Below are 19,472 nucleotides of genomic sequence, written 5' to 3'. Positions count from 1 at the left end.
GCTGTGTTTCGGTGGATGGGGGGACTGCTTTTTTGAAAGCGGCATATTTTCTACAGACTTGAAATGCTATCAATACAATAAATTCACAAAAGAAAACCGAGCCGCGAGTGTGCGTGATCCTCACGGAGTGTGCGACTGGAATGGTGCCAAAGTGGTGGCCGCCTGAACCGACTGGCAGTGGTGCCGAGGGAATAGCGGGGGTTCGCGAATCTCTGAGCGATGCAGCAAAGGGAGAGCCAAGAAGGATCGATTTCAGAGACTTCATGGGGCGTTGAATAGACAATGGGGCACATCGTCTCGTTCGAACAAAGAAACGCCGCAGTCGAATCATATCACACCCGGCCAGCAACGACCGAGTGGGTAAAGTCATATCCCTGGGTATCGTGAGCGAGCAGTGAATGCGTGGAGCCAGTCCGCGCCATGGAGCAAGTCTGTCTCACGAATTCAGTCCAATATCGTCAGCCGAGCCCATCACGACGGTACGAGCGCCGATCCACATCATCCAGCCCACACAAGCCATCCGCATGCTGAAGTGCCCCATTTCAACATAGGCACTCTGTTACTCCAACACAACGCTGGGGCGGTGGACGGGCCATCCTCAATCACCAACAATGCATCATCCGCCCACACAAAGTCACGCGTTTTTGTTCGAGACGGCGGCTTCCATTGAGAAATCGGTTTGGGTTTGCCCGCTGGGGTCGGCGGCTGGACCAGGGGCACTCCGCTCTGCAGCGGCCATTCTTCGATCCTGCTGGAGAGGGGGTGGTGGTTCAGTGGACGAAAGAGCATCTCGGTCGCCCCTCCCCGCCCAAAAATAGCCACCAGACTGGAGAGACTGCTGCAGTTGCCACTGCTCGCTGTCGCCGTTTTAGTTGCTGTTATTGCTGCTGCTACTGTCGTTGCTGTTGTTGTTGTCTCCGCACCCGCGCAACTAGTTTTGGGACCATCGGCGACCAACCCCTGCGTTCTCACGGCCCCTGCGACGATAAGCAACGAGCAATAACAAGAGGCAATCGGACAACACTTCCAAGGTAGCATCCCAGCGACGGTGCCTTCCCACACGAACTCGCAGCAGAGTGACTGCCATACTGGGGCATGTTGCTATCAGCGTCGGTCGAGTATGCACACAACTCATCTCTGGCGTTCCCATGGGGCGACTCTTCCTGTGCAGATACCGGGCCTCCAGCGTGCTCAAAACCGGCTGCAGGTCATCCGCTACACAACTGCAGTGTGGGAGTAAATATCTGTCAAGGCAACTGGTATTTGTGTGGATGGTGCCCAGCCAGTGTGCATCTGCATCGATAACGAGGGCACATCCCAACCCCCTCCCAAATTGAAGCACACAGTCTCTCTCCGGGGTGCTGCGGCTGCTATGGGATGCTGAAACAAGTCACTCTGCATTACCACCAGATACCCGCCTTGACCCAAAAGCTACATCAACGCCCAGGGAATACGCCGAAATGACCACCGCGGCCGATTCAAAGTATCCGGGGCTCTCCAAGAAAAGTGCGAGCACGGCCTTGGCCAATCCTCCAGAGCCCCTCTCAGGAACCTCTCCCGCTGCTGCTTCCACCACGACATCGCGGCCCGCCACGGTAAAGCCGAGCCCGGGCCGAGCCGGATCCAGTCGATATGTGGCTACTTCTGGGACGAATCCGCTTCCGGCGCTGCGAAAGCCCAGCGGTGCTTTTGCGAATCCACAAGCCCGACTGACCACGGCCCCAATGCAAATGGACAGCGGGCAGGCCAGCAGGCCCGACCTCCTCGGCAGCCGGATCTACAAGGAATCGTTCACATCGATCGTCGAGGGCCGCACACAGCGCCGGGCCAAGACCGGGGACGAGCGGGTTGTCAAGGGAGCTATCTCGGCCAGACTCGAGCGACTCGCACAGGCCAGCCGGATGGGCACGCCGCTCGACGGCGTAGACGATAGCATCCCCAGCGGCCGAGACCTGACGTCTCTCGGGGTGATTGGTCTTGTCAAGGAGGAGGACTGCCGAAAGACCTCCATCGACAACCTCATGGAGAACGTGCCCAGCAATCAGAGTTCAAAGCAAAGGTCGCCACTGCGGCCACTGGACGAGTCCATGCTCGACGTCTCCGAAATCGTGGCCGAAGCCGGCCTGGACAAACGCCTGAAGGCGAGACAGCACTGGCACGTTGCCATCCAGAGTGTCCTTCGGCTGCTTCGCAACAAGGCGACGACCGTCAGTGACAGCAAAAAGTTCAGGCCTCGAACCAGGGATGCTGCCGGTGCGAATATCATCGGTATGGCGGCGCAGCTCGACCTCAGCGCAGACGGCATGAGAGCGATCAAGGGTAAGGCCGATATGCTCTCGGCAGCAAAGGTAAGGTCGAGCGATGCGATTGGTGCAGGAGCTAGTAGACATGTATGAAATTACCAATCGCGCACGTTTCAGCGAGGTTGGGCACCGGCAGTGAGAGTGGACAATGCCGCACATGTGTCCATGACAATCGAGTTAGTCGTACTGCTGAGTGTCCATTCATGACAGCGCACAACCATGGTGTTTGCTGCCGTGGTTCGCTTACTCTTCTTGGGTCCTTGTCGCCCCCTTGGCCCTCTGCTCTGAGCAGATCGAGTCGATCCTGAAGAAGCCCAATGGCTCTCGGACAGCGCAGGACCTTGCCAATCTGGACCGTGTGCTAACCCGGACCATGCAAGTGTTCAGCAAGCGTCTTAGCATCGATCAGCGGCGGCAGCTCTACAACTATATGACCTTCCAATCCGCAAAGCGGGGGACCATGATGATCAAGACAGGAAACCCGGCCGAGAGCGTGTACTTTATTCTGAACGGCCAGGTGCAGCTCTTCAAAACGATGCGAGGCAACACCAGGATAAAGCTCCAGCAGCTTGAGGTCGGCGAGCATTTCGGCGAAGTCATGCCGAACGAATTGATGTCCGGCACGATCCCGCCAAGGGCGTACAACGCAGAGTGCATGACACAATGCGACTTTGTTCGGGTGAATGTTGGTAAGGTGGTCTGCGAGTTGTACGGGAGCGCTGGAACGGGAGCGCTGGAACGGGAGCACTGGAACGTGAGGAGCAGCAACCCGACGAACGGGACAGCAGCCAGGTCGCCGGACTAGATGCCGCCCAACTCATCTCTCCGGATCCGTGTTTACACCGACCAGACGAGTTTCTTCGGGTCGCATACGGACACGACGGAAGCGACGTCGATTTGCGGGTGATGCTGATCAACAGCCTGTCAATCTTCAAGCGCAGCTCGGAAGTTATCCTTCAGAAGGCTGTCCAAGCCTCCCGAGTGCAAAAGTTTGATGCCAACACCAAGATTGTCTACGAAGACACGGCCAACACGCACCTGTACTTTATCGTGAAGGGGAGCGTGCGAATCTCCAAAATGGTGCGGTTTATGAAGAAGTACTTTGGGCCCCCGGTTGGAAAGCGACCAAGCGAGCGACCTCATGCGGTGGTGCCGTGGCTGCCAGGGACGCACATCAAGCGCGGCGATGAGGTTCTCCCCGAGGAGCTCGTAATCATGGACTTGAGCCCGGGGCAGTGGTTCCCCGAAATGGTTCTTCCGGTAGACTTGCAGATCGATCCCACAAGGCTTCCCAAAGCCGATTTCCTGGGCCGTGGAATCGAGGACGAAAAGGCAGAGACCCTGCTCAACAACATGCCGCCGGCGTATGTCTCTGCGATTGCAAACTCCAAGGTCGAATGCGTCATCTTTTCGATCATCGACTTTCTCAAGTTGGCCACTAACGAACAGGTCTCGACGGTCGTGCAGGCAACCGAAGCCCTGCGCATTCCGATCCTGGCGATGCAGGAGGCCTACCTGAGAACCTTTACGAATGCAGACGGCATTCCGATGCTGAACGCAAAGGAAGTCGGATCCACGGGAATGCCGATTCGAAATTTGGACTACAGAGCGGCTGCGTCCAAGCTTGGACTGCCGCCCGTCAAAACCTTCACTGCTCCAAAGTAGAGACTCGAGGAGAATATAGCACGTGGATTGTACAAGCTTGCGCCGATATATGGAGCGCGACCAGAGTCTATGAGCGTGGGTGGTAGTCTGGCTCCATCACTCGTATGCGCTTTGTAGCTGGTGATGTCTGGGAACGCTGGACGAGCACGGATGTACAACATGTTGAAGTGAGAATGGGACGCACCATTCTTTTGGACAGAACACACCGTCGATCAGGCGAGAGCCGTCCCGGCAAGCCACAGTCAGCCTGGATGGATCCAGAGAGCGAGAGCAGCCGAGAGCAGCCGAGAGAAGGAGCGGGAAGAAGCGAGAGCCCAGGCTCTCCACCACAACCCTCGAAGGACAGGCGTCGTCTCTGTCGGGTTGCATCCCAGCCATTGACCGACTGTCGGGCTGCGTCGCAATCAAGCAAAATGAACCCGCTGGGCTTTAGCTCGCACCACGTCCCCGTTACGAGCCTCTCTCAGATCCGCAGCGCCGGGTTCCGTCGGTCGTCCTCGTCCGCAAGAGCAGCACAATGCCAGAAGTGCCTTGGTATGTTGTCGAAGGCGGTCCTGATCTGTCCTCGATCGTGCACATCATGGGCCTCTCCAACACGGCTAGCAAGCGGCAATCCAGCGGCGGCTTAGCCAATTCAGAAATAATCGCCCACGACTAACTCTGTTGGCCTTGATCGTCTTTGATAGGCGTTGGACATTGGTCCTACCAGTGCACCTCCGAGCGGGCATATGTGCAGCGAGCCTCACGCACCAAGCAGTTATCAAAACCTCTCCCGCTGCCCTCAGAGCGGATCGTGCAGCAAGCACAGAGGCGAGGGGTAGCCGACGAAATCATATCGAGGAACGAGCAGCGCCGCAAAAGGCTCAAGGCTGAGGAGAGCACTGACTCTGGCGACGAGAGCGATAGCAGCAGTGCCAGCAGCTCGAGCAGCTCGAGCAGCTCAAGTCGATCGAGCAGTAGATCCAGCAGATCCAGCAGCGGTAGCAGCAGATCCAGTCGATCCGATAGCCGATCTAGTCGGTCCAGCCAAGGATCGAGCAACAGCAGCAAGTCCAGCAAAAGTAGCCGCAGTCGGTCCCCCTCACAAGAACGACCGAGTCGCTCTGATGGACGCAACGCTGCCCGAGCGGACGATGGCGGCCGAAAAGTCGAGCGAATAGCCAGCCGTGATCGAGAACCAACGCAGCACGAAAATCGTCGTGCCAGCATCGCCGATCAGCATCGCGGACGCAGCGGCCCTGGCCAGCGAAACCAAAGCAGCAGCCAAAGCAGAAGCAGAAGCAGAAGCAGGGGTAGGAACAAGAATACAAGAAGCTCCAGCCAAAGTAGCATTGGTAGCTCGAGCTCTCGCAGCGTTTCCAGCGCTAGCAGATCGCCCAAACATGACCGGGACCGTCGAGATCGCTCGCGGGATAGTCATCGCAGCTAGTCGTTGCTTTCGTGCTATAACGCCTGGAGTGCACTGCTCAGACTCTAGAGATGGATCAAAGTTCCGTATCGAATATAGTGACGACTGTGCGCAACATGCCTGCTTTGAAGTGTATGACGGATTCCAGACGTTGCTCGAAGCAGCATGGTCAGTTGAACACTGTATGCTGGAGCTTCCGATGGAAGTACATACCGCCTGTGAAGAACGACAGGACTGCGGTAGCGGGATGGTCTAAGGTCTCCATCGCACAGCGTCCACGAAGCGAAACGAGACATCGTATCTTTGAACCGGGGTTGTCGTTCGTTTCTGGATCTTGAATGCTCAGTCATCCACCATGACCAAGCAGTGTCCAAGGATAGTGTGGTTGCCTTTGAATGCCTCTTGGAAGCAAAGAGGAATACCCATCGAGCCCACAAAGGCTTGGGCTCGCCAAACATCTTAAACAATCCCGCCACCACCAGATGCTAAGGACCCGATCATACGACGATCGACTCGCTCGGCTCGACTGCCCTGATGCCAAGAAACCACAGAGCTGTCCGGATGATCCAATGGATATCGAATCTCAAGACCATGCTCACCCAAAGCAACGACAAGCAGCATCGAATTGTGGGAAACCGCTGATGATATTTCCCCATGTCGTTCGAAAAAAACACAATGTGGACTACGTTGAAGCAAAGCCTGCTACAGTCGGTCCAGAAAGAAACGGGACAGTCACTTTCTGGCCTCAGCTATCTGAAGCCTGCCGAACTTCCGTAGGCCCCAGTGAGCAAGCCGTGAGATTGTTTCCCGTCCTGGTTGGCAATCGAGTGGTTTTGGTTGGTTTGGGAAGCATGGTCTTGAATACACTCGGTCGATCTCCATGGGTGATGATCGACTGGCATACCGAGATCATATTCCTTGAGGCATTGATGTCTCGATCCCACAGCGTATGGCAGCTTGCACAGTGCGGGAATCTCGACCACGGGGGCTGGGAAGGCAGTGTCGTCACTGGACTCGTCTAGAGGGGGTGCTTGACTGACCATTTCAGCGACCGAGGCAGAGCCAGAGGCAGGGCTGCTGTCGACTCTTGGCTGTGCACTTCTTGGTGAAGGGTCTGACGTGGTTGGTCAATCCACAGGAGGGACATGATTTGATGGTTGGTTTCTTGGCCACAGGAGAGTCACTGGGTGATCCTGGGTCGGGGTCGGGGGGTGTCTTTCTCTTGGGAGCCATCTGGCGAGAAAATAGCGACGATGGCTGGTTCTGCCCTTGGGGAAGAGTGAGTCTCCTCAAAACCAGCGCATTTTGGGCTGGCAGATGCTCACAATGGCGTCCTTGATTCAAATCACAGAATGGTCATGGCCAGCGCGCGATTGTATTGGGTAGCAAAATATTTAATCAATCGTCAAAATCATGGGTGTCCCGTTTTTTATTGGATTGACTGCTAAACGTCAGAAAGGGCCTCCCTCGCACGCTCAATAACGGCCCTCGATGAGCCGCACCGACAAATGGGCAGCGAGCACTTGATCAGGGACATTCCATCCCAGTTGCACCTCACTTGTGCCCTTCGATAAGGGACACGATTCGGTCGAGAGGTCTGCCCACGACGGCCTTCTTGAGTTCGTGATCAACGACGATCGGCCGTTGGAGGCGAGCAGGATCTTCATCCAGAAGCGCCAAGAAAGCATCGACGGAATCCAGGGTGGCGTTCTCAACCTGCAGTTTGGCTTCGGGAGCGAGGTTCTCGGTACGGATCGCAAGACGGAGATCGTCAATGTCCATCTGCGAAAGGACGGCTCTGAGGGTCTGGCGATCGACGGGGGTTTCCACATAGTTGATCAGGACAAACCGACCGGGAATGGTTTTCTGCAGATACGATGAACATCCCGCTGCTTTGGAGCAGGTGGGGTGGTGGTAATAGGTGTATCTGGCAGTAGACATTGTGCGGGAGGTGCAGATCGCAGGCAGCAGCGAGATGAACGACGGTCTCATCCAGAAGCCAAGCGGGATCCCACAGGAAATGCGTCTCGATGACGCGCTGACATCTGTCGGGCTGACATTGGCGAGGGCGCGTGGCCGGGGTCATCACCCCAACGAAGGCAGGGGGATCAACGGACGGCAAACTCAATGGACAGGGTCGATTGACAGAGTCGATGGACAGAGTCGATGGACAGGGTTGATGGTCCCATCGAGTCATCTGCAGGCAGCATCTGCGAGTATCATCTGCGAGTGTCATCTGCGAGTGTCATCTGCGAGTATCATCCTCCGCGACTGCGATTTACTCGACTGCGATCCCACGACGGCGATTTACTCAACTCCGGTCCCCTCCACTGGTCACCCGACGCAGCCGGACGGCACACCGAGGCAAGCCCCGGCCCAGAACAGACCCGAACAGACCCGAACAGGACCAGCCCGGCCAGAACAGGTCTGCCCAGACGGCATCCACCTGGGTTTCCTCGCTGCGGCTGCCTCGCTGCGGCTGCCTCGCCAAGGGTGGCGACGATCCACGTGTAGCCAATTCCAGCCAATGGCAGCCGGCGAGCGGTTTGTGCCGGAAGTGGTCCCGAACTGCTTCCAAAGTGGTCTGTCACAGGTCCGTCCGCAGGCTTGTTCCCCCTTGTCTGGTGCGCCACGCGCCGCCGCCACTGGCCCTCGTGACATGACCAACCACAGCGCCGCCGACCAACAGTCGCCATGTCTGCAAAAAAAAATGAGGGGGGTGGATGCATCGCGAGCGGCTCTGACCCGGCCTGGCATGGCCGGCTGGAGACAGGGATATAAATAGACTCCCTCCCTGGCTCGTCTCTCGGCCTCCATCGACACCGCCTCGACACCACCTCGACTCGAAAGCATCACCGCCCACAGTGTGCAATCCAGTCTGCAATCTGCAATCTGCAATCTATCACCACCAACACCAGCACCAACACCAGCACCAGCACCAGCACCAGCACCAGCACCAGCACCAGCACCAGCACCAGCACCAGCACCACAGTCTGTCCTCAAAATGGCCGCCAGCAACCTCGTTCTCATCCCCATCGACTCGATCTCTGAGCTCTCGCGAACCGTCATCCTCCACGCACTCAAGCACAGCGTGGTGGCCACCGACAATGTCGAGATTCTCCATATCATCAAGCCGTCGCTGTGTAAGTTGCGGGTCCCGGTGGTGCATAGAGTGTTGGTGCATGGAGTGTTGGTGCTGTGTGTGGCTTGTTGTTCTGTCGATCAGCGAGTCAGTCGGCCAGCCAGTCAGTCAGTCATCTAGTCAGTCATCTAGTCAGTCATCTAGTCAGTCATCTAGTCAGTCATCTAGTCAGTCGGCCAGTCAGTCGGCCACCCGGCCAGTCCTTCAGTCGCACTCACATCCTTCGCATGTCCCGACGCTGCCCCGTTCCTCTGTGCTTCCGCTCGTTTCTGCTTGCCTCCAGTCTCTGCCATGCAATGTGCATACGAACACCGCGAGATCGTCGAGGTCACCCAGCGCCTCACCAAGTTTGTCCAGGAGATTGTCCAAGCAAGCGGCGTCGCAAACAAGGTCTCGCTCAACGTGATCCATGGAGAGGCCAAGGGCCACATCATGATGGAGATCAGCGACCGCGCTCCGCGACTGGTTGTCATGGGTGCCCACCCACATGGCCCCCTCGCTGGCACTGGTGAGTTGGTGTGTGGTGTCTGTCTGTCTTTGCGGTGTGCCATGCTGCTGCGGTGCAGTGTGGCCTGTTGATGCGGTGCAGTGTGGTTTCTCTCGATCGGCGACTCCAGGATCGCATCAGAGCAATGCCGAGACTGGCCAATGTCGGCCACCCGCTCCCACATCCACCCACAACCACTCCCACAACCACCCACTCACTGTGTCTGCTTCCATTGCCCGCACATCCCAACCGCCACCCCAACCACCCGTCTCGTCTCCCACAATCTGCAGGCAGCATCACCGGATATGTCTCACAGCGATCCCCGTGTCCCGTGCTGGTTCTGCCTCACTCCATCGCCAAGACTGCCGTCCCGATGGAAGGCAGCAGCAGCAGCATCCCGATTGCTGCCTGAGCGAGCACCGTCCCCGCACCGTCTCCAGCACCGTCTCCACCACCGTCTGCAACTGCGTGACCCAGTCTCTCTTGTCTCGCTGCTGCACTCTGTCCCGTCTGGCCTCGTTGCTGCGCCTCGTTCTCTCCCAGCCGCAACCCGTCGCCCACCTGCTCCCTCCGCTTCCTGCGTGCGCCTCTATATCCCCGCTATGTTCCCGCTATGTTCCCGCTATATCCCCGCTATGCTCCATCATGTTCTCGATGTTTCATGCGTGTTTGTTCTCCTTATTTATTGGCCGGCGTTGGTCCTGGATCTGTCGCCTCTGGCGGCGATGCGATCCCGACCCCGCCGTTCCCGGCCTCCTGTGCGATGCCATTGTCATTGATTGCCATGGGCTGTCTCTGCCGTCCCTCTCCCTCTGCCATTGGCTCGATCTGCTTGAATACACACATTCGCAACCAACCTCGTCTTCCGGCGATACTCGTAAAGTATCGATCGGGTTGAATTGTTCCCCGCCTGAAACATCGTGGCCATGGGGCGCCGGTGCCATTGGACTCCCGAACAACCATGCCAGATCGGAGCCAGACGGTCGTGGACACAAATCGACTATTGTTCATCGATATAATAGGGCATGGACGGTCAGAGGTGACATCATCGATGCATATAGTTCGTCCAATCGACGAGTGAATGCGGTCGAGATGGATTGGGTGTCCATCTTCGGCAGGGACGGATTTTGAACCGCACGATACCCTGCCTGGAGAGCACGTTTCTCCACTCGCTATCTGTTGGCAAATCTGCCACCTTCCAATGGTCGAAACGAGTATATATATGCTGCAGCGGGCTTGCCGGTCACTTGCACCAGCGATTCCCACGCATTATTCGACGTCGCCAGGGCTGTTGTTATCATCAAGCTGAATTTGAACCCATGTCGAAACTTGCTTGGCTCTTACTAGCTGCGCTTGTTTGGGCTGGTATGGCCGTCGCTATCGAGCAGATCGCCTGTCCTGTGGACAGGGTTAATACAGAAGTATATGTTTTGGACATGGGGATGCGGCTCCGTTTGCGATGCTGACGCCCTTGCTACTTTCTATCACTCTTTGGCTGGATCTGCCATCGCAATCGCTATCGCGCTCGATTATGATATCGACGCTTCTCCTGCTTCCGGCCCATACAAGGCATTATCGATGCAAACGTCCTCAGCTCGGGTGGGGCAACGTTCCCGTCGGTGGTGTACCAGAACTGGACGACCCAGTTCTCGTACAATGGAACGGCGATGATCTACTCCCCAACTTCATCCGGTATCGGAGTCCAGTCGCTGATTTCCGACCCAACATTTGCCTTTGCCGGATCAGACACCATCCCAACGCATGCTGGAACGTACGGACCAAACACCACTTCCTCGGGACTGGTTGGCATTCCGTCCGTGGTTGGGTGAGTTCCTTGGCAGCTGTTGGATCTTAGGATGAACGCAGATGAATGCTCGCCGCCAGGTTCGAGGTGTGTATCCATGCATAATCTGTTGGTAGCTATCTGATCCTCCATGATATCTATGTTCCGCGCCGCTTTCGGCCCTCGACAATACAGAGCAATCGCAGTGGCCTACAACTTGGGCAATTCCAGCTATCCAAGCATGGTGCTTTCGAGACAGAATATGGTCGACATCTTCAGCGGCTCGCTCAGCCGATGGAACGACAGTCGGTTGACTGCTCTGAATCCATGGCTTTCAGCCATCTCAGCCAGCATCCAGGTCGTCATCCACTCGGGGACATCCGGCACAACACGCAACCTCCTCAAGTCGCTCGCTTCCTTCAATAGCTCGGTTGGATCTGTCTCGACAACGTTCCCGCTCACCAATTGGCAGAACGGAGTCGCGACCGGGCCCCAGCCGATCATGTCACCAACCAACATGGCTCTTTGCAGCGTTATCCAAAGCGTACCATTTACAATAGGATATTTGGATGCCTCCGATGCTTTCACTACCATCGAAACCTATGGATCGGCCTTGTCGTTCTCCTTGGCGTCGATCATCAACCGAAGCGGTGTGGTGACCAGTCTGAATATGACCAACATGAATGTAGGGCAGCGAATATAGCGAATTACGTTGTTCCGTGAGCGCTGAGCATCTGAGCCACTCGCTTGCGACAAGATCATCGGTTTCTCTGACCATTCCACTACTTCTGCTATGCTATTTGGCTGTGTGCTTTGCTTCTAGCTCGAGGTTGACAATATTGCGGTGCCTTCTGGACTCAACATGTACACCAACGACATTGAGCGCTATTTGGACTCGGTGCTGATCGACTCGAGCCGCTCGGGTGCTTATCCGCTCATGGCCGCAAGCTATTACATTGTACGCACCAACCTGTACACCGCTCTTACTCAAGATCAAGTGCGATTCACTCTCAACTACCTGTGGTGGACACTCTCCAACAGCTCCGCAATTGTGAGTGCCCCGGTTGCTTGTGATTTTCGTAGCTGTTCGAAGGCTGGATGGTGATATCGCGACCCGAACACTCGGCTTTCTTGACTGCTGGTCTGCTGGTCTGCTGGTCTGCTGGTCTGCTGGTCTGCTGGTCTGCTGGTCTGCTGGTCTGCTGGTCTGCTGCCAGCACTACCAATTTGATGCCTGTCATTCAGTGACACTTGATATGAGGCGAATATCTGAAAATACTGGAAGGACAATGTGCTCTGTCGAAACCGCGACGGTAACCTCGGCTGCACGTACCCTCTCTCACCGTCTTTGTTGTCTCTAGGCTACCTGTGTCGACAACTTGTTCCTACCACTGCCCCCAAGCTTGCGACATTACTCGTTTTCGGTTCTGCAAACGCTTTCGTACAATGGTCTGCCGCTCTACTCCAACACATCGGCCTGCAATCCTTCCTTTGACGGACTTTTGCTTACCAAGCTTGATTCGTGCAGCCACGGCGTTTGTTTATTTGGGCCCTTCATGGATCCCAGTATCAACGCATGTGTGTGCTCGGTCGGATACCTCAACGTTAACTCCCAGGATTGCTCCGAGGTTGCCGCACCACTGCAGATCGAGCCTGGCAGCAGAATGGCCGTCCGGATGATGGCACTCTCTGCCATTGTGCTACTGATGGCGGCAAATGCTGCGATTCTGCTCGGCATACTATGGTATCGACACCATGAAATCATCAAGAGCATCAGCTGGATGTGCTGTACAGTGATCATGGTTGGCTGCTGTAAGTTTGTGTGTCCAGCTTGCGCAGTGCTTACTTGATGGCCGACAGTTGCATGGTCGCTCGGCTCTCATCTGTGATATTTTCGATGGGACGATCTGCTGAAGGAGCTTCGTTTTGAGATTATGAGCGGCGCTGCTGGCAGAGGAGGTCGCCAGTTGCGGAGATTGCCAGTCGTGGAGCTATGTCCTTGACAGAGATACTGGGTCATGCACCATCGGTGCCGCCACGGACCGAGCCGCTACCGGAAGATCGCAGCTCGTTCACACCGATATCCAACTATTATCGTCATTAATGGGCTCCACCTTTCGGCCTTGTCTCAAGTTGGTGGCCAGTTCGCGGCGCTCATGTATCTGCTGGCTCCAACCACAACACTATGCACGACAAGAGTGATGCTTCCGGCAATGAGCTTCACGCTTGTATTCAGGTATGCGCTTCCGAGTTTTGTTTTGTCTGTTTCTTTGATCCCAAGCCTCCAGCCGCCGCTTGTAGTCCTCATGCCCTCGATCCTGTGGCGGACATGGCCCCAATGCTACCCTCATTGGCGAGGATACGATGGACTAGGGAGCGGCTGAGACAATCCAATGATCATGATTTTGTGGGCGCATTCTGTGGATCTCGTCATATGGACCTCATTTAATGTGTCTCATTGCGTGCGCTCTCAGCGTCATTTTCTGGAAGTCGATTCGGCTGGTGTACATATTTGACGCCAGCCAGGGCAGTTCTTTCATACACTCGGACACCACCCTGATCGCACTTGCAATGATTGCTGTCGTGGCACAATTCATCCTGGGCATGATATGGCGACAAGCCAATCGACCGACGGCCGTACTATTGATCGTGGATTCGGAGAGTTTCCTGGACTGTGGATATGTAAACCCGTTCGATGCATACCTGGCTATCATCTATACGTTGGCCGTGCTATTGATCCTGGCGTGCATGATCATGGCCACTCTCACCCGCACGACCCGGAAGAAGCTCAAAGAGTCAAGCGAGACCTGGAGAAGCGTGATCGTTGTTATGGTGGCTCTGCTGCTCGGAACGCTTGTCGTCTACGAGCTGTTGGTGTTGCCCAACTCCCGGACGATCACAATCACTCGCAACGTCGTTGTCGCCGTACTAATGGGACTGGCGTCGTTTGGCGTGCCCGTGGCTCTATATGCCAAGCGACTGGCTTTGATCATGTTGCAGACCACGACCGGCAGCGAATTTGAAGCCGGGTACACCGGAACGGCCGTGCCAGATCTCAAGTTCGAAGCGCCTCAAGACAACATTCAGCTGTCTGAAGTACACACGTTCGATACACGACTGCGGCTGTTGAACTCGACCGGCATCGAGGCCACGCGATATCTTCTCTTTGTCTTCCCAGAGGTTGACCGGCTGGTGATGGCCGACGTCCAGGAGATCTCGGTTCAGGAGCCTGCAATAGTGAAGCTGTCGAGCTGCGACATTGTCAAAGGAGGCCAGATTCGCAAGAGCACCTCCAACTTCTCGAACGAGCCTTTGCCCACGACATCCGCGCAGGTCTCAAGCTCGTTCCTGGTACCGCTCAAGCAGGTGGCGGCGACGGCGACGGCAACGGCGATTCCCAAAGCGACTCTGCTGATCCGCAGTGGGGTATTTTCGTACGAAATCGAGTTTGAAAAGCGGGCACATCTCAATCAGTTTTTTGAGCTCTACGAGCAGGCACGAAGGCGATTTATGTGCCATGTTCACGGCTCGGACAAGGACGGCCGCTCGACCGAATCAAGCAGTCTGAACGAGTGACAGACAGCGGCGTCGCCGGGAACACGATCGGGGAGTGTTGAGGGTGCATTCTTGACAACGAAACCGGGTACATTTTTTCCTTACTTTCACGATTCGGATGTTGTTCCTGGACACCTGTCTATCGGTCCAAAACACGGTGGTTGATTGACCACATCGCGAATGGCGATGGCAGGGGTTGTCCAAGCAACACGGGCGAGGGCAGGCAGACAGGCAGACAGTCTGGTGGCTGCAATCACGAACCATCACGGTGGGTATGGGTTCAGGACAGGCTTCAGGTCTCTCGGTAAGGAGAGGAAAGAGAGAAAGAGGAAATCAAGGCAATACCTGTTTCCCTTGGAAGCAGAAGCATACTCGGTCTGGCCATAATGTTTGATCAGAAGCAGTGCCGCATCCACGCCGATGCACTGAGGGCCTCGTGCTGCACGATCATGCCCGGGAAGCATCAACTTTGGCACCGCTGCAGGGTAGCGTGCCGCCGATGTGATGAATGAGTATGTATGTATGTATTCAACAGCCAAAAAAATGACCACTGGCCTCAGAATCGGGTGTCTCCTTCCATTTCGCACAGGCATTGATGGCCAGGGCACTCCTCCTTGATAACAGGCGAGTATCTGGGACGCTGCTCGCAGACGCGCTTGTAGCGCCCGGCCACCTCTGGGTATGCCGCTTAAGGGTTGACGTCGTCAATAACCCAGGAGCCCTCCTTTGTGCAGGTGTAAACGGTACGGGTTGGGGGACCGGAGTTGTTCGAAGCGCAGGCCGTGTGGTCGACACGGGTGACCTTGAAGATGATGAGGCAAAAGTTGTCAAAAGCAGCGTTGTGCACACACTGGTCCTCCTCCTCCTTTGTCATCTTGGCTCGGCGCTCCAGAGTCGAGTGGTTGTTGATGGTGGCGTTCTGGAACTTGGCGAGCAAGCTGGGAGACAGTGGCGGGGTCTGTCCGTTGAACTCGCTACCGACAACGTCCAGACGGGTGTATCGGAAACCGGTTCCAAGCGACACGGGCGACGACACCTTGATTTGGTTCTGGTCGCGATAGACGGACCACGACTCGTTGGGATTCGGGGTCCTGACCTCGCCCGAGCTCGGCCAGGTGAAGGAGGCCCGATAGAATGGGGAAATCTTGTGCCACAAGCGAATGCGCTCGGTTTCCCAGAACTCTTCCGGATTGAGGGCCGCCTGCGAGCCCTCGTCGCCGACGATGACCTTTCTGGGAGCCGAGCCGAATCGGCCCGACAGGGTGGAGGCACAGACAATGTAGAGACGGCTGGAGGAGGAGAGGACAAAGGTCTCCTTGGTCTTGGGCATGGACCTGAAGGGGTGGCGATGGAATGGGTGTGAGACGATTGCCTGGCTGGTCTCGCCAGCAGGCGGAAGGACGGTGTATCAAGCCAGCGCAGGGCAAAGTACATCAGGCAACCCGTCTGCGCGCTGGGATACAGGCTACGCCGCCAGCGGCTGGGTCTCGACGTACCAGTAAATCTCGTGGGATTGGCCGGATTTGACGACACTCATGAGCTCGGGGTTGCTGGTTGCGGCCGAGAACACAAGGATGCGGGGATCAGCGGCCAAAAAGTCCTGGAAGACCAGCGGCTGGATCTTTGGGGTGCCATTAGACTTGACCGAGGCAAGTTGGACGACGACTGACGGCACGATCGGAGCAGAGTTGTTAGCAGCGTTGTCAGCAGCGTTGTCAGCAGAGCGGTGGGCAAGCAGGACAGACCAAAGCCCTGCAAATTGCCGATGGCGCCTGCGGGAGAGCCGGTGCCAACAGGCCGCGCGAAAGTACCGATTGCGGCCAATAGGAGGTGGGCAAGGACCCAGCGAAGCCGAGCGTAGCCTACCGGGATCGGGCGGGGTCTGGCTCGAGCTGGAGAACGGATTAACGGTGGATAATCCGGACTGGGCCGCGTTGGGGAAATTGGCCCTGAAGGCCTGCTGCAGGGCGTTGGCCCATGGGACTTGCTGTTGCTGAGCGGCAGCCATTTCAGATGCAGGCAGAGAGTGGATGCAGCGGATGCGACCGAGCAGGCGAGGGGACGGGCGACAGGAGATCGGTTGGGATGCCTCGAGCGGGCCGATGGCGAAAGAAGAGGAAGAGCAACACGGACGAGGGTCGAGAAAGAAAGGAGCTGTCTGGGCGAAGGCCAAGGGGCAAAGGAGGCCGCGCTATTGTGGACTGTGCCGTTGGCGCGGCGTTGTACACAGGGGAGCACTGTGCTGTTGATGGATGTGAGCTTGATTGTGCACACAGTCGGGGCTGTTGCGGTACCGCCGTGCCCAAAAAAAGACACGCACAGAGCCGCGTCACCGCGCGCCCAGCTATTTCTGTCAGTGCGCAGCAGCCGCGTCTGCCTTTCTGGACCTGTCCAAGACGCGCACAGGCGCACCGTGTGCGCGACCAAAGTGACACAGGCTGTCGAGTCCGCTGCGCACACACGCGCTGTTGTTGTGCCTGTCCCGCATCTGTCCGAGCCGTTCCGGGTCTGTCCGAGTCCTGCCACCGGCAGTGACACAATCCAGCGTCGCCACACACGTCCTGCTGTGTCACTACGACGGCGCCTTGTCTGGGGCACCGCGCCACTGAGACTGCTGTCCGACCACATGTAGGCTGCTGAAGAATTAAGGGAGGCGCAAGGCCCCACACAGCGCAACAGCGACAATGGGACGGTCCGCAACAGTCAGCATCACACCAATGAGCATCATCGACAGCGGTCATCATAATCAACATCAGCATCAACACCAACATCAACGCCATCATTATCATCAACATCAACATCAACATCAACATCAGCATCAGCATCAGCATCAGCATCAGCATCAGCATCAGCATCAGCATCAACATCAACATCGTAATCAGAACCACATTCCCTGTTTGCGGCTCTCCCCACAAGGAGCAGCGCTCCGTGTGCCCTCTGTTTCACACCGGTCCCACACCGGTCCCACATCGGTCCACGCTCCCCCCCCCGCGCCGTCGCCGTCCTTCGCCGTTTTCCTCGTCCGCATCCCCGTCAGCCCTCTGGCCTTCTTTGCGCATCCATCTTCGCCTGCCTGCAACATGCTCTGGGAGAAAACCGCCGTCCTGGGCACCGTGTCGCTCGTGCTGTCGGCTCAGGCCGCCGCTGCCGCCTCCTTCGGTCTCTCCGTCAACGTATGCTCCGTCGGGTGGCAGCCTTGCCGCCCTGCACTGTCTTGCACCGGTGTCCGTGCCAACTTTCGCTCGCGCCGTCTGCTCACGCCAACCTCCCTGCATTTGACACCCAGACCAACCCTGCGCCCATCGCGCCAAGCGACCCGCTGCAGTTCACTCTGACCTGGTCCACTTCGGGTGCCTTTGATGATGCCACCGCCCGCTCGCTGTCCATCTATCTAGTGGTAGGTCGCCCTGGCCCGCTGGCATTGCTCGCGGCCTCGTTGTCCGCAGCCCAGCGCCGGCACAGATCCTGTCTCGAAGCGAGCATGTTCCCGTCAGCATGTGGCCCTAGCTCGTATTTGCCACCTTACCCATCCTGCCGTCTTGCCCACCAATACCAATGCTTCCCCGGCGACCTTTCTTCCAGAACGCTGCCACAGGCAGCCGCGACTATCTGCTCGTCAGCACCCCGTTCCCAAAGACCATCGTCAATGGAAAGATAACCTACTTCAACCTCAAGACCCACGAGGCCTTTGCTGACGGAAGCTACTTCGTCGAGGCCTGCGATGCTACCGACTGCACGGGCCAGAGCAGCCAATCACCCTCCCCACTCTCTGTTCAGGGATCTGCTTCCCGTGTTGTCAACTTTGCTGCCTTGGCTGGTGCTGGCAACTCCTCGGCCAGTCCGAGCGCTGCTGCAACCTCGGCTGCCCCAGAGACCACCCAGCAGACCAACTCGCCTGCGCCCACAACCCAGGCTTCTCCTTCTGCGTCTCCATCGCCTCCTCCTCCTTCTCCGCCGCCGCCGCCGCCGCCGCCTCCGACCCGAAAGTCGACTGATCAGCCTCAGTCCACCACGACCACTACAACCACTACGGTCACCACCACCACCACTACCACAACCGCAGCAAACCCGCCGCCGGCAACCACAAATCCGGCCCAAAGCACCGTCATCCAAACAAGCCTGAATCCAGTCACCCAGAACACACAGGTCATTCCTGCACCGGCCTCCGTCGTGGCTCCGTCGACCCAGCCGATCGTCGCCAGACCCAACACAGCCACGGTCCCGGTTGCCACCCCAACCGGTACGATCACCGGCACGGCCACAACCACCGATTCCGGAAGCCACACGGGCGTCATCATCGGAATCGTGGTTGCCGCCATCTGCATCCCGATTGTCTTGACTGGATCGGCCTACTTCCTCTACCGCCGACGCTACGCTGAACAGTACAAACAGACCAGAACGCTGTCGGCACAGAACATGGCCTACGTGGGTGACGATATGTATGCTCCATCGCCTTTGCCTCCGCCCCACGGCCTCCCTTCGCCTGCGGGCTCCTACGGCGAGGTTCCCGCCGTTGAGGGCTTGCGCCCAACCTCTCCTCCACTTGGCCGATATCACCGTGTCCGCATTGGCCGCATCCCTCAGCGTCCGGATGAGCTTCCTCTACAGCCTGGCGAAGTTGTTCAAGTCACCGAAACCTACGAGGACGGCTGGGGCATGGGCATCAACGAAGGCGGCCTCATGGGCGTGGTTCCTCTCAACTTTTTGGAGGACCAGCCGCTGTAAACCACATGCGCCATTAATATCGCCCCTCTATTCCGCTATTCGCTAGCCTCCGTGGATGGGCTGTTCCTCTGCTCCCCTGTCCCGAGCGTCGTAGTATCCACCAGGCGCCATTGTCTGCCGCTGGCAGTAGTTTCTATTCTATCCATCGTATGATCCCGTTTTATTCTGCACTGGTATCGATCACTTCCGAGCAGTCGAAGCGAATGTTGTTTCGGCTCTCTCTCTCTTGGGTGCCCTTTTCCCTGGCCACTTCTGCCGTCGCCGCCCATTCATGATTCTCATAGATGCCAAATACAGTTGGTCCAGAAAGCAACGGGACTCTGCTTTTCACTGGCCTGCTGAGCTTCTGTGGATCTGGTGCGATTGTTCCCAGCCTGGCTCGATCCAGCGCATGCGCAGTTGTC

General features: G+C 57.1%; 7 protein-coding genes across 7 annotated transcripts; 5 read left to right on the top strand and 2 right to left on the bottom strand.

Annotated features, from left to right (window-relative positions):
* The first annotated feature begins 1,426 nt into the window (after window positions 1–1,426).
* On the top strand, window positions 1,427–3,991 carry BJ171DRAFT_565543 (uncharacterized protein). Its single transcript, XM_053113350.1, has 3 exons — window positions 1,427–2,348; window positions 2,596–2,992; window positions 3,154–3,991. The coding sequence occupies exons 1-3, from the start codon at window positions 1,461–1,463 to the stop codon at window positions 3,966–3,968; spliced, it is 2,100 nt and encodes a 699-aa protein (XP_052969842.1). The 5' UTR covers window positions 1,427–1,460; the 3' UTR covers window positions 3,969–3,991.
* A 300-nt stretch (window positions 3,992–4,291) lies between these two features.
* Window positions 4,292–5,584, top strand: BJ171DRAFT_254821 (zinc knuckle-domain-containing protein). Its single transcript, XM_053106717.1, has 2 exons — window positions 4,292–4,502; window positions 4,655–5,584. The coding sequence occupies exons 1-2, from the start codon at window positions 4,382–4,384 to the stop codon at window positions 5,395–5,397; spliced, it is 864 nt and encodes a 287-aa protein (XP_052969841.1). The 5' UTR covers window positions 4,292–4,381; the 3' UTR covers window positions 5,398–5,584.
* Window positions 5,585–6,736: 1,152 nt separating this feature from the next.
* BJ171DRAFT_491378 (uncharacterized protein) lies at window positions 6,737–7,428 on the bottom strand. The gene has a single exon (XM_053109724.1). It carries the CDS (start codon window positions 7,366–7,368, stop codon window positions 6,931–6,933), a length of 438 nt encoding a protein of 145 aa, XP_052969840.1. The 5' UTR covers window positions 7,369–7,428; the 3' UTR covers window positions 6,737–6,930.
* Window positions 7,429–8,380: 952 nt separating this feature from the next.
* Window positions 8,381–9,417, top strand: BJ171DRAFT_565540 (uncharacterized protein; the record flags this gene model as incomplete). The annotated part of the gene is made up of 3 exons (XM_053113349.1): window positions 8,381–8,519; window positions 8,802–9,026; window positions 9,296–9,417. The coding sequence occupies 3 exons, from the start codon at window positions 8,381–8,383 to the stop codon at window positions 9,415–9,417; spliced, it is 486 nt and encodes a 161-aa protein (XP_052969839.1).
* Window positions 9,418–10,324: 907 nt separating this feature from the next.
* On the top strand, window positions 10,325–14,364 carry BJ171DRAFT_636050 (uncharacterized protein; the record flags this gene model as incomplete). Its single annotated transcript, XM_053115701.1, has 8 exons — window positions 10,325–10,370; window positions 10,575–10,830; window positions 10,861–10,896; window positions 11,020–11,473; window positions 11,612–11,839; window positions 12,405–12,600; window positions 12,922–13,024; window positions 13,311–14,364. 8 exons carry the CDS (start codon window positions 10,325–10,327, stop codon window positions 14,362–14,364), a joined length of 2,373 nt encoding a protein of 790 aa, XP_052969838.1.
* A 481-nt stretch (window positions 14,365–14,845) lies between these two features.
* BJ171DRAFT_438759 (uncharacterized protein) lies at window positions 14,846–16,563 on the bottom strand. Its single transcript, XM_053108009.1, has 3 exons — window positions 16,210–16,563; window positions 15,840–16,008; window positions 14,846–15,677 (listed from the first exon to the last, which is right to left on the bottom strand). Exons 1-3 carry the CDS (start codon window positions 16,349–16,351, stop codon window positions 15,032–15,034), a joined length of 957 nt encoding a protein of 318 aa, XP_052969837.1. The 5' UTR covers window positions 16,352–16,563; the 3' UTR covers window positions 14,846–15,031.
* An 841-nt stretch (window positions 16,564–17,404) lies between these two features.
* On the top strand, window positions 17,405–19,398 carry BJ171DRAFT_491376 (uncharacterized protein). The gene is made up of 3 exons (XM_053109723.1): window positions 17,405–17,516; window positions 17,630–17,740; window positions 17,926–19,398. Exons 1-3 carry the CDS (start codon window positions 17,424–17,426, stop codon window positions 19,066–19,068), a joined length of 1,347 nt encoding a protein of 448 aa, XP_052969836.1. The 5' UTR covers window positions 17,405–17,423; the 3' UTR covers window positions 19,069–19,398.
* The last annotated feature ends 74 nt before the right edge of the window (window positions 19,399–19,472 follow it).

The sequence above is a fragment of the Polychytrium aggregatum genome (genome assembly GCF_025602895.1).
Source record: "Polychytrium aggregatum strain JEL109 chromosome Unknown BJ171scaffold_6, whole genome shotgun sequence".
Classification (NCBI taxonomy): domain Eukaryota; kingdom Fungi; phylum Chytridiomycota; class Chytridiomycetes; order Polychytriales; genus Polychytrium; species Polychytrium aggregatum.
This window is presented reverse-complemented; position numbering and strand designations above follow the sequence as displayed.

What these genes read in the sequence shown, in the direction of transcription:
- BJ171DRAFT_254821 (XM_053106717.1), top strand. Translation starts at nt 4,382, where the DNA reads ATGAACCCGCTGGGCTTTAGCTCGCACCACGTCCCCGTTACGAGCCTC. An exon ending in ACAATGCCAGAAGTGCCTTG is followed by an intron (nt 4,503 to 4,654) that starts GTATGTTGTCGA and finishes CGTCTTTGATAG; the next exon opens with GCGTTGGACATTGGTCCTAC.
- BJ171DRAFT_565543 (XM_053113350.1), top strand. Translation starts at nt 1,461, where the DNA reads ATGACCACCGCGGCCGATTCAAAGTATCCGGGGCTCTCCAAGAAAAGT. An exon ending in ATATGCTCTCGGCAGCAAAG is followed by an intron (nt 2,349 to 2,595) that starts GTAAGGTCGAGC and finishes TGCTCTGAGCAG; the next exon opens with ATCGAGTCGATCCTGAAGAA. An exon ending in CTTTGTTCGGGTGAATGTTG is followed by an intron (nt 2,993 to 3,153) that starts GTAAGGTGGTCT and finishes TACACCGACCAG; the next exon opens with ACGAGTTTCTTCGGGTCGCA.
- BJ171DRAFT_438759 (XM_053108009.1), bottom strand. Translation starts at nt 16,351, where the DNA reads ATGGCTGCCGCTCAGCAACAGCAAGTCCCATGGGCCAACGCCCTGCAG. An exon ending in CCAGACCCCGCCCGATCCCG is followed by an intron (nt 16,009 to 16,209) that starts GTAGGCTACGCT and finishes TCGTGCCGTCAG; the next exon opens with TCGTCGTCCAACTTGCCTCG. An exon ending in CAATCCCACGAGATTTACTG is followed by an intron (nt 15,678 to 15,839) that starts GTACGTCGAGAC and finishes CCACCCCTTCAG; the next exon opens with GTCCATGCCCAAGACCAAGG.
- BJ171DRAFT_491378 (XM_053109724.1), bottom strand. Translation starts at nt 7,368, where the DNA reads ATGAGACCGTCGTTCATCTCGCTGCTGCCTGCGATCTGCACCTCCCGC.
- BJ171DRAFT_491376 (XM_053109723.1), top strand. Translation starts at nt 17,424, where the DNA reads ATGCTCTGGGAGAAAACCGCCGTCCTGGGCACCGTGTCGCTCGTGCTG. An exon ending in CCTTCGGTCTCTCCGTCAAC is followed by an intron (nt 17,517 to 17,629) that starts GTATGCTCCGTC and finishes TTTGACACCCAG; the next exon opens with ACCAACCCTGCGCCCATCGC. An exon ending in CGCTGTCCATCTATCTAGTG is followed by an intron (nt 17,741 to 17,925) that starts GTAGGTCGCCCT and finishes CCTTTCTTCCAG; the next exon opens with AACGCTGCCACAGGCAGCCG.